This window comes from Parasteatoda tepidariorum, chromosome 1 (assembly GCF_043381705.1).
Source record: "Parasteatoda tepidariorum isolate YZ-2023 chromosome 1, CAS_Ptep_4.0, whole genome shotgun sequence".
In the NCBI taxonomy this organism is placed as follows: Eukaryota; Metazoa; Arthropoda; class Arachnida; order Araneae; family Theridiidae; genus Parasteatoda; species Parasteatoda tepidariorum.
In genome coordinates this window covers 85869754-85882403 of record NC_092204.1, presented here as the reverse complement: position 1 = coordinate 85882403, position 12650 = coordinate 85869754, and the positions used below count along the sequence as shown (strand labels likewise).

The window sequence follows — 12650 nt, the reverse complement described above, 5'->3', positions numbered from 1 at the left end:
ATATTTCCATAAGTTATATTTTCTTGTAAATTATTGTTACCACTATTAATCGTTACTTCCTGTCTTGTAGTCTGGCATTTCAGTAAATATCTTTCAATTTTGCCTTTATAAGCCACTACTCGATCTTGATACTCTTGACTTTGTATAATTTCACTCTCTAATTCATCGCTTTTATCAAAATAATTTTCAATTTTCAAATCAAGATCCTTTAAAGTTCCGTTTTTTTCAACTAACTGATTTAGTGAATCATACAAGGTCTCATCAGGAAGTATTTCTAATAACAATTTGTCAATTTTATTTATTAATTTTGTAATCAGCTGTCTGATTACAACCCGTTTGGACTTTAATTTTTCAAAATCATCCATTATAAACAGCTCGCACGTTACTATAATAAATACAATACAATTAATACAATAAAATATCAAAATAAATTACCGACTTAAGGGAGACCAAAACAAAACAAATGTTAACTCATATTTCATGCAGGTGGCCTATTTTTCGGCCGGTGTAGCACCATAACTCGAATTCAACAATAATTACACAAATTGAAATGATTCAAATTATTTTATTCCACTGTGGTTCAGTAGGTTAAATCTAAACTGAAACTTAAGAAGTGCAGAAAAAAAATAATAAAAAAAATTGTTTGTGCTCAGCTCCATCTGGTATTATAAATCCTCAACAAGTATAGACGTCTTAAAGATATCTATGATAGACGTAATATGGCTAATAAACACAATTATGTTAACAAATACAAACGATTATGTCGGAGCTATAACAAAAAAATACGCTTTATATTTCATTTAATGCAGAAGAATCTAATGAAGATCAGCTTATTTGAAATTTTGAAATGTGACACCCATATATAACTTGGTGAATGATAGATACGTGATACCGAAAACAAAACAAAAACATAAGCACACAGCTGTTTGGCGATTTGCGAAACGCTCCTTCAACGCCGATAGATATTTTCGCCAACCCCTTTACAATCTACGGTATGTTTTGTCAATACGCAGACGGGAATACCTTTAAGCGTAACACACAAACGGGAAAACGAAAGGATTCCGTTCACAAACGCAAGCATGAAGCCCGTCCCTCACTGAAGTACCAAAGTGATTGAGAGAATTGAACCCTACCGAAGAGCAATGATGCAGCTTACAATCTCCTTCAAACACCATTGTACCAATCTGAATATGTTAATATTGATCTCGATTGGCTGTTCAATGTCTATTCAGTCATCAAAAGAATTTACACGTAATGTGACTGAGCTGCATTCAAATATGTCAGCGAAGTTGTGTACCCAGCAGTTCAGGATTAACAGTTAAAGATGTCCAAGGTGAAAACTCAAGAAAGTTGCTTTTCCAAAAAAAATTAGACAACAACCATTTTGCCATTTCGATCAGTTGGTTTTACTTAATTCAAGTTTAACAGTTGATAATTCTTGAACTAACAATCGAATTTTTTTTATTTCCATCGAACTCTTAGTATATTTTTCTACACACCTTCATAATTTCAAGTCTCTACGTCTTTTAGTTTTTGCGCAATAAAATAAAATGTAACGTAAGAAAAGTGAGAAAAATTTGTAAACGGAAGCTCTTAAAATTGTATTAACTTTCGAATAAATTTAAATTTTACAAAAAATCTCGAGTCAGGTCCATAAATAAAAATGGCCCTTGAAGCATGTTAAATTTCAAATCTGTAGTTGATTCCTGCTGCCCGCATATCTTCTTTCCTACAAGTTTAATAGTTAATAACAATTGAATTAACAACCGAGTGCTGAATTTTCTTATTCCATTGTCCCCGTACATTTTTCTACACTCTTTGGTTACTTCAAGTTTCTAAGTCTTATAATTTTTGTTCATCAAAACAAAATGTAACGTTAAGCTGAACACTCAAAACAGATTCAGTGCTTACGATTTTTAGATATGGTAATTTCAGTTTCTTTTGTAAGCATCGCTCAACTTATCCACGGAAAAAAAAATGACAAAACTTGCCCGGTACCCGATTTTATCCGACTAGTGGAGTAAGACCAGGTGCACGTGTAAACTCCATGGGAAATTTTGAAATACTTGAATTTCAGTGAAAAAGTAGCGGGCGTTTTTATTTTAAATGACAATTTAAGAATATAATGCATGTAACTTACATGTTACTATTTGTAGCCAGAAATTCAATTTTAGAATATTTTTCAAAACAAAAAACACTTAGGTTGTCACTGCCATCATTCACTGAGATCTCCAAAATAGGCAATAAATAGGCCAAACAATAGCTAATAACTAACAATAAGCTAAAATGTAGGAAATAAATAAAATAACAGTAGACCGAAATTGGTAATAAACTAATACGGTGCAAATAAACCAGTCTACGTTTCCCAAAACAGCCTAAATTTTTAAAAATGTCACTTAAAATTTTCTTCTATAATCTCTTTATTTATTGTCAAAATATGATATAATAGATTATCTAAAAAATAGGAGACAAAATGGACTATGGTTAAAAATCAAAATAAAGTTTTAAAAAAAATTTAAAAACTACTGTGGTTTATGATTTGAAAACAAAATTGATTCTTTTTTATGAATATTTCAAATAAAATATTTAAAAAATATACTAAATTGTGAAACCTTATTGGCAAAAATTGAAAAACCTGTAAAAACTAATTTTGCTTCCTTTCAATTGTTTTCAACTTAAATAACATTATTTATCATCCAATTTAGACAAATTTTTATTAATTTTTTTCCGAATCTATTTTAAAATAATAACATTTAATTGACTTAAGACAAATGTGCGCAAATGTACTATTCGATCAATAGTAATAGTATTTTTTTTTTAATTGTAGCTTATGCTGAAAATATAGTCTGTATAAAGGAGGTGTCTATGAGCTATCTGACTCAAGCATTATGTTATACAGAAGCTTCAGCTCTCACTACTGCTTATAAAAATGAGCATACTCTGACAGCTGAACAAAGTGCATGCATGTGAGTACAGATTACTTTTTATTCATAAAATATAAATTAAGCAAAAAATAATCTTGCAAAACCATAAATAATAGTCTATTGAAGGATTATCTACGCACACCCAAAATAAATATTGTCTTCGTGGGGGACTTTTTGATGAAACTAACTCTCATTTGCGTTACATGGAGAGGAAAACCACGAAAACCTCCCCGGGTTTGTCTGACGGCAAGGGGGCTCAAACCCATAATTCGTCTACAATTTGAGGACATTTTTACGTCAGCACTGTGGTTGGTGCAAGCCGGGTGCGGAATTCGTATTAACCAGTTATCACTGAGATGTGAACTCGGTTCACCTCATAGGGAGGTGAACGCTCTATCCCCTGAATCATCACGGCACAAAAAAAATCTATTCAATGGTTTACTGACTTCTATTCTTCAATAAATAATTTCCAAAAATTTTATGAATTTTCAACAAAACATTTTCCTTATTAAATCCAAGTTGCTCTCTGAATTGCAAAGTTTTGTTACACTAAACCAAAAATTTATTAAATTCATCATTAATAAAAATGTATACAAAACTCGCATACTTTTTTTTTTTTTTTTTAAATGATTGCGCCCAGCAAACTATGCTATAATATTTTTAAAATTATGTAAACTGGTTAGGGATAATCTAGAAAAAACTGAAACAATAGGAAAAAAAACTCAATTTAAAAAATACACTTTTTATCTCCAAAAAGTTTCGCAACAATTAATAATTTTTAAAGTGAACAGTCGTCTTTCAAACTTTTTAAAATCTGGTTTTAAAAATTTGACCATTTACAGTGCACTGATTTAGACAACACAGAGAGGCACTTACCTTGCTTCTCTTTAAGATCTGGAAATCTTTCAGAGATAACTTTTGAATTCCAGAATCTGATTAAGCCCAACTTAAAACATTATTTATGCGCACCAAACTTAAGTTCGATAGCTAAATTCCTGTTATATTTTAGAATACAGTCGTCATATTTATGTAAGTTTACCACTTTTTTGGATCAAAAACTTGAGCAGTTTTCATGAAATTTAATACTGGTATATGAAACTTGGGTCCGCATAAAATTGAAAACAAAGATTAAGTTAAATGGGGAAAAAAAACCTTTAAAACAAGTTTATCTGGTAATACAAGTTTATCATGTTTATAATGTTTTGCGGATATCAGGGGTAATTGTTACACAAAGTGAAAAACCCTGAAAATTTGATGTGCGAAAACTCTATATCCATTTATATACCGTATATGCTTTATGTTTAACATAATTTTTTGAACTGAGATAATTTTTTGAACTTTTTTACACTTAAGTTACCTACCAATAATGAATACGTTTATCGTAACTAATTAAAAAAGAATTTGCTTTTACAAAAATCAAGATGTGGGATTTTTAAGTCTAGTGAATATGAATCGCGATATTGGATCTAAAAATCACGTGAATATGAATTATGATTTTTAAAAAACACAAAAATAACTTAAAAAATATAGAACTTTTAACTTGCGTGAATACGAATCGCAATGCATGACTTTTAGATCAAGTGAATACGAATAGTAATGCGTTGCTTTTAAGTTACGAATAAATACAAAAATCGATGTTATATATTACAAACCAGTGAATACGAATCCCAATATTGTATTTAAAAAAAACGTGAATACGAATCGCAATATTGGATTTTAAAAACGCGTGAATACGAATCGCAATATTGGATTTTAAAAACGCGTGAATACGAAACGAAATATTGATTTTAAAAACGCGTAAATACAAATCACTAGATTGGATTTTCAATTCGTGTGAATACGAATCGCAACGTGTAACTTTTAATCAGGTAAATATTAAAATCAATGTTCAATATTAAAATCGCGTGATTATGAATCGCGATACTAGCCGTTTCCATAGCGCAGTTCCAAATATTCAAAATGGCGAAAATCCGCCAGATGGAGGAAGAATCAAGTATGCAAACTTCTCGTTAATTAGATTTAGCAAAAGCATCAAAATTTACATTTAAGATTGCGAAACTCCGGGAATAATTTTTCGGATTATAAGTTCTTGATTTACAGTCCGCTAACAAACGGTCTTGAGTTTCTCGAAAAAAATCATATGCAGTATTTTTAGTTTTTAGCATTGGAAGGATGGTACGAAAATCCGGAAATTTAGGGTACACCCGGAAAACAAAATACCCCTGGAATATTCCGCTATTAAGCGAACAATTGCAAATTATGCAGTTTTTCACATCTTTGCACAAGTAATAGCTCCCTATAAGGAGAACAAAGCAATGATTTAACGTTAGTTATTAGAAGTGGGCATTGATTTAAAATCTAAATATAAAAAGGAACCATCCTTTTCAGGTTAACAGCGCACGTATTTGCTTGCACCACCGGAGAGATTCTCCAGGATTGCGGTGAAGAGGCCCGCGCAACAGCTGTTGAGTTCGTAAAGAGAACGAAACTGTTAAAATACGCAATCTGCACATTGGAAGATGTAGAGGAACTCAAATCAACTTATCTAAACTTCTTGGAGCAAGAAACGGAAAAGCGAAACATTTTCTCACTAGCATTTGACTTGAGAAAAAAATAATTTCTTTACACACTAAAATGAAGCGTTTTGTTAAAAAAATAAAAGAGGATATTCTTGGTTCAAACTAAGTATTAATTCAATATTCATAATGAGAAAATTAAATGCATGATTCTTTTAAAAAAAGAAATAAACTACTTGCATAGTTGTCAAAGTGTTTTTTGAATATTATTTTAAAATGTATTTGTGAAAAAATACAGCAGCATGACAGTGCAAGATTCCTTCTCACCGATTCCAGCTCAGTTTAAACACTTACAGACCTGTAATATATAAATATAATTTTAATTAAACTTGTTGAATAATTTGCACTCTCATATTTTACCGCCCGATGGTACACAGAAAAGGATTTTGGGTGAATGAATTGTGAAACGTTAAAAGGAATACCTTGAAAACCGCGCTTTTTGCGTAATTTGTGACGAAAATCTACATGGTAAAGAAAAAAAATCTTATTTTGGAAAAGGAAATTTCCGCACTTTTTAAAAACACCTAACAAAAAATCACCTTTAATGGCTTTTGGAAAACGAAAATCAAAAACAAGCGTCTTAAGGGCTTCTCATCACCATTAAAGATAGGGATCACCATTAAAAAAGGGACATAATCACCATTAAAGATATAGGAAAATATGCAATAAATTTTAAAAAAGGCTTTTGTAAGCTAATAAAATATGATTTGCTTAAAAGAAAGAGCTTCTATTAAACAGACTGCAGCAAAGAATTCACAGTCAGTTAAAATACACATACTAAAATTTTTTATCATAAAAAAACGAAATTGGTGCTATTTAAATGAAATTTTATAATTTAAATCACAAATTTTTCGATTTTTTAATTTCTTTTCTGAAAAATAAATTACCTAAATAAAGTCTACCTAATACTGATAAATCATTAAATTTTAACCTCTTTCTGAAACACTAAGTTTACTGAAGAGTATTTTCTCTCTTTTGAGAAAAAAAAAAACACTAGTTTTTAATAATTGTGTAAAAGCAAAAAACAATTAATTCCAAAAATAAAAAAATGAACACTAGGCATAACATATTTCTAATATTAAAGTTTGATATAATTAAAATATTTTACCCACAAACCTTTAAAATTTAGAATGAAAAAGCACTATTCCCCTTTGAAGAGTCATAAAAAGTCACCAAACTACTATTGACACCAATGGTTTTTCGAAGTTCTTTGGCCAAGGAAAATAAAGAAATCACAGATTATGTGTCTTACAGTTGAAGCAAAACAATCATCTTAAAAGAAGAACGGCTTTTGAATGGAGAAATAACATAAATATTATCAAAGTTTTTAAAAAATCGGCGACATTTGGAAAAATGATAACATTTTTCCACTTCGATAAAAATTATCAAAATCACTGTCTTATTTTCAATTTTTTCAAATATTTATTAGCCGAGATAATACAGCATTAGAGTAAGTTTTTAAATATTAAAAAATTAGATCACAAACGCAATTTATTTTCACAGAATTGCGGCTTTTCTCAATATTGACATTTTGCACCTTTTTCAGAATAAGCATGGAGATAGCTGGCGATAGATAAGATAAACTTGACCAAACAATCATGAGTAGCTGTTGTAAACTCACAACAATTTAGTTGTGAGTTTACAACAGCTTATTTGTATTGTGAGTTTACAGCTTGTTGTTATTAACTCACACTTAATTTAGTTGTGATAAGTACTTAATGTAAAAAAGTAGGTACTATGGAGAAAGGATTTTTACAGGTCCCCGAAAATAAATAGTACTAATGAAAATTTACTTTTCTTGCATTTATTACTTATGAATTAATAAACTTAACATAAAAATTTAATAAATAATAGCAAATATATGAAAAAATAACTTTTATAAAAAGGGGTATTTTTATTCGCAGAATTTAATTAATTGTGTTCAAAATAACGTGATTTTAAAAAATACTTTTTCGTTTAATTTCATTTAGTGAAATTGATAATGATATAAAAAGTCAATTTACATTATTATCAATTTCATTAAATAAAATTGTAATAATTCATTTATGATACATTTTTTTGTTTAATGTCAATTCACACATTCACCTTCTGAATCTTGCAGAAAAATTATGGCAGAAGACTATTATGGCCCCATGTCCTACCTACCAGGCTATCCCGCCCTTCAAATTCATACATAATTACATTAAACTGCAAACTATGAACCCTTTGCATAAATAGAACTTTCATAATGAAACTGAAAGAGTCACATTCTCATACTTCGATAAATTCTGTAAACTAGATCAATAATTTTCTGTTACTCTTTAACTTTTATATTTTTATTAATATTTTCGACAATTCAGGGGCCAAGTTAAAAGGCTTTGGAGGCCATGGGATACAGGTTTTGCAGCGTAGTATAGTACAATAGTTGACACAAGAGTTTTTTTGTTTTTCGAGTTAGGTTTCCACATAGCGAAGATATAAAAGTAAACCTAAATTCACTATGTGGTGCAACGTTTCTTCAATAAAATTAAACACTCATTACATACCCGCATAATTTATTGATTAGAAAAATGCTTTTGTAATCTTTTTATTCCTAGTTGTAATGTTTCAAATCTGTAGTAATAACTTTGTTCCAATTTATCATAACTTGGGTCTCTCATAAAATTGTATAAAAACTCCAATACGTAGGGGAAAAAAACAACTTTTTTATTGTATGTGCATAAAAAAGTAACAATCTGTATAAAAATAGCAATGTATAAAAGTCCCATATAAAAATAAAAGTTCAAAGACACATTACACAGTAAATATATCACAAGAGAGTAAAGGCACTTTAAAACCATAACCAAATTCATATGGTCCACATAATCTATCTCTATTACAACAGTAATACATAATATAAGTAGTTGAAATGGTTGGCTATCAAAATTGTAATAATTTTTCGATAGAAAGTAATAATAAAGGGATAAAAAACAGAAAAAGTTTCAGCACACTTAAAACATTTGAAATAATATACAGTGTTTAGACTTTAATTACTTAAATCATAAAAACAACGAAAAAAATTTAAGTTTGAATAGCATTCTAGTTGGTATACTACCTGACATCAAATTTTTAAATTTTAAGACTTTTTAAATAGGTATAAAAATGACATATTTTTGAATAGATATAACTCTTAAAACGAAGCAAGTCAACAAACAGAACGAAAACTTTAGTTTTTTAGATATGTATTTTGATGTTTTGATATATTTTATTGTAAACAGCATATTAAAAACTGACCAACACATATATTATAATCACAACAAGATGATAAAAAAATACATAGTTTCAATCTATTTTAATGTAATTGTTGTTCTAAAGTTAAAAAATAATATCTCTCAACATGATGCAACTGCTCATTAAATATGAATTATCATGCAAGAGTAAAACAATTAAAATAGCTCAAAAAGGTACAACCTATAGAAATATAAGAGAGAGATGTAAAATCCATCTGAGATTCCCTCGTTTTCAAACAAATAAAAAGACATTATTTTCCAAGAGTTGTGAACACTTCATAATCGATGACCGTGAAGTTGTAGTCGCCCATCAGCAGAGTGCAGGAAGCATTTTCTCCGTCATAAGAATGCGGCAAGTTGGAGTAACTTTCCAGATTTGCATTACAATTATGTGAAATGCAGAAGTCAGCCCCAGCACCAAATATAGGACCATAACTGGAATAAATATTGTTTTGGTAATCAATGCCTTAAAAATAATTAATATTTACAACGTAAACATGTGGAATAAAAAAAAACTAAAACATTGGTCTTTTATGAAATTTTAACTAAATTTTGTAGCCTGCGTATTAGAGTGATTAATTTCATTTAAGATAACAGCAAAAATGAAATCAGCGTTCTGGTTTAGGCATCATTTGGTTGAAGCACACTAGTTGGTGCTAGAAAACTTCCAAGTTTCCATGATTTTGAACCTTCTCGCAATACTATTGAAGACAGAAGGTTGAATAGTGAGCCTCAAATCTGAGATCTTAAAAAATCAACCAGCTTCAACTAAGATTTGTTCTTGTTACTCAGCTCCAGCCCTGGTGAGCTTGCACTGATTTATCGGATACGATATGACTCGGAGCTAAGGACATGGCCAGGTAATAGTCGAACATACAGATCGACCAACAGCCTGCTGTATAGCTTTTTAAAACTAAGATGAAGGATTTTCAGGTAAATACTTTCATTCCTATTCATTTGAGAGTATTGTTATTTTTTTTTTCTAAATAATTTATAACTGCTCTCGTCCTGCTATCATAAGAACTCTTCCAGATTAGCATGCTCTCTGTTACTATGGCTATACAGAAAAGTCCCTTTAAATATGTGTGTGCAGTTAGTTGTTTTTTAAATAAAGTTTATAAGCATAAAATAAATTGCTTTTTTATGAATACTAATAATATTGCAGAAAACAAAATGAAAATAAAATAATGTTCCCAGATTATGCATGTACTAGCCAACTTTCCATATATTTTGATAACTGAGTGTTATTTTTTATGTAGTGGCAACATGGCAAAACTAAATAACAAAACTGTAGGCCTCTTTTTTACATTGCTAACTAAACATTTAAAAATGGAGTAGACAATTTTATTTTCCACAGTTTGGGGTTGCACAAAAAATTGTTTTTATTTGCCTTCTATTGAAACTGAGTTAAAAAGAAATTCACTTTGCCATAAAATTTTGCAAACGTTTAGGTAAAACAGTTTTAGAAACAGTTAATTAACGGTACAGTTAATTCCCCTCTAAGTCCAGATCTCACCCCATGTGATTTCTGGCAGTTTTTGATCCTGAAGGAGAAACTCAATGGTAGAAAATTTAATATAGGTACTCTTCCTATTACAACTTTGAAAAATAAAACAAAGAAATACTATAGACCATTCATAGTAATTGAGGAGCTATCTTAATAGGCAATATATTTGAAAGAGAAGAGTACAGTGTGTATTTTTCTTTAGTAAAAAATTCTGAGTTTTTGAAAATTAACTTTTTACATAAAGCCTGCTCACAAAACTTTCTTATTACAGCAGGGGATATAGCAGAAAACCTAGGGTGCAACAGATTAAATTCAAATAGACCTCCATAGATTAGAAAAAACACTGGGAAACTTGAAAGGTCGTTAACTAAATTAATAGAATTTTTCAAAATATAGATTAACCCCAAAAAATACAATTTTGAAAATAAGAAGCAGTGTTGAATGAGTGATTTGAATTTTAAATGTGTAGAGTGAGAAACTTTTGGTTAATGTCCTGATTTTGGACTCATTTTTTGTGTTCTTTAAGTCGAAGTTTAAAGGTACATTTAGTTTGATAAATACCCTAGCTCTTAAATATTTGTGAAATTTAATCTACTTACAGGTGGGAGTGAATTTAACTAATTTTTTTTCAAAATCTGTGCAAGAGCCACATCAAATCAATTTAAGAACTGATTTTCAGATAATAGGGAAAACAATCAAATTGCTAAAGTTTGATTTGGAGAGTTTGGTAGACTGTGAGATTAATTTTCTATAGGTAGAATCAATAATATTAGAAAGAAATCCACCATATAACTTTAAGGGAATTTTGTTCATCATTGAAGAGATAACTACTTGAGCTAATTTTAGAAGCACGGTAAACAAGTGTGGGTAAGTTAGCTGGTTGGGAGGATGGAATATGAGAAGAGAGTGAAACTGCAAATGGTTTTCAATACAGATTAGTGAGAAATTACGATTAATAAGAACGTCTAAGAAAGGTATATACTTATTATTTTCCTGCTCAAACATAAATTGTATAAAAGGATCCATGATAACATGATCAATGTTAGCATTGTCAATCTATGCAAACAATTGAGAGATATTACTTATAAAAATGGAATTTTAATAAAGTAGTGCATTTAGAGGTCACTTAAGAAAGTGCAGAGAGGATTACCCATAGCTAAGCCATCGATCATTTGATAAAATTTACCATTAAAAGTGAAGGTGGGCTGTTCTAAACAAACACGAGTAAGATTTACTAGTTCATCAATTTCAACTTGGCTGAAGTGGAATTCTTATAATCTTTTTTTAAAGCAATTAAGGGGAACATTAGTGAACAAAGATTTTAAATAAAGAGATAATTTTCTTATTATTAGGTTTGTGAACGTATGAAGCTCATTAACAAAAATTATACAAGTTTCTGACAGTAAATGAATTAATAAGAATATGTGGCAACAAATTTGAAACATGATGCTTAGCTTATATATAGGAAGTGGTCACAATATTCGAAACAATCTGTCTGAAAAGAGTGTCACCCTTATGAATTTTAAGTAAAGCATTAAACCTAAAGCACCGTGGGAATTAGTAGGTGTAAGAGAATTAATTTATGTGTTTAGAGTCTAAACATTCATAATTACTCTAAATTTGCTACTCAAAACATAAATTAATTCTTAAAAAGAAATCAAATAAATTTCTCAATTCTAAAAATTCTCCTGGAGCTATTTCTTAACCACCAACCTGTTAACTAAAATTCTAATGTCAATCTCTATTGCGTTATGCTAAATAATAATTAACTCAATGCGCCTATATTAAATAACAACCTTAGTCTACCCTCCCAACCCTCAATACCTAAGATGATTGCTCTTATTGAAAGATAAATATTTATTAAATAACTATTGAAAGAGACTGAATTAAAATCTTTGATGTCAAACGCAGATATTATTATTACCAAATCCGATACAGGGTGGGGGAGGGGGAATTGTAGTGCTAGACAGAGATAAATATCTAGACGAATCTCAAAAATTAAATAAAGGTCTATATATATTATTATCTAAAGATCCAAGTGTTAATGATTTTGAATAAAATAAAATCTGCTGTTAAAACTTCAGTAATTATTCCTAATATTGAAAATATTTTCTTACACCAACTAATCCACACTATGCTCTAGGTTATTATGCTTTATCTAAAATTTCCTTTTAGATATATTGTTTTTAATATTGGCACAATTTCTTATAAATTAGCTAAGTATCTGGTTTCAATTTCGTCCAAACATCCAGTATGACTTCATTTACTGCCAGAAACTTGTATGATTTTGTTAACGAGCTTCATACGTTCAAACCTAATGATAACAAAAGGATCTTATTTCTATGTAAAATCCTTATTCACTAATCACAATAATTATCCACTATGCCCTTAATAG

General features: G+C 29.7%; 2 protein-coding genes across 3 annotated transcripts in view; one reads left to right on the top strand and one right to left on the bottom strand.

Moving 5' to 3' along the window:
- The window catches only part of LOC107437079 (uncharacterized), a 14552-nt gene extending 8860 nt beyond the window's left edge, over positions 1-5692 (top strand). The window contains exons 4-5 of the mRNA XM_016048960.2: positions 2828-2966; positions 5313-5692. Of these exons, the coding sequence (XP_015904446.1) occupies positions 2828-2966; positions 5313-5541 (368 nt within the window). The 3' untranslated portion in view covers positions 5542-5692. The remainder of the gene's footprint in view (positions 1-2827; positions 2967-5312) is intronic.
- A 2472-nt stretch (positions 5693-8164) lies between these two features.
- Positions 8165-12650, bottom strand: part of LOC107437077 (BTB/POZ domain-containing protein 9) — a 147939-nt gene continuing 143453 nt past the window's right edge. For both annotated transcript variants that reach the window (XM_021144206.2, XM_021144207.3), the window contains exon 10: positions 8165-9183. In XM_021144206.2, the coding sequence (XP_020999865.1) occupies positions 9000-9183 (184 nt within the window). In that variant the 3' untranslated portion in view covers positions 8165-8999. The remainder of the gene's footprint in view (positions 9184-12650) is intronic.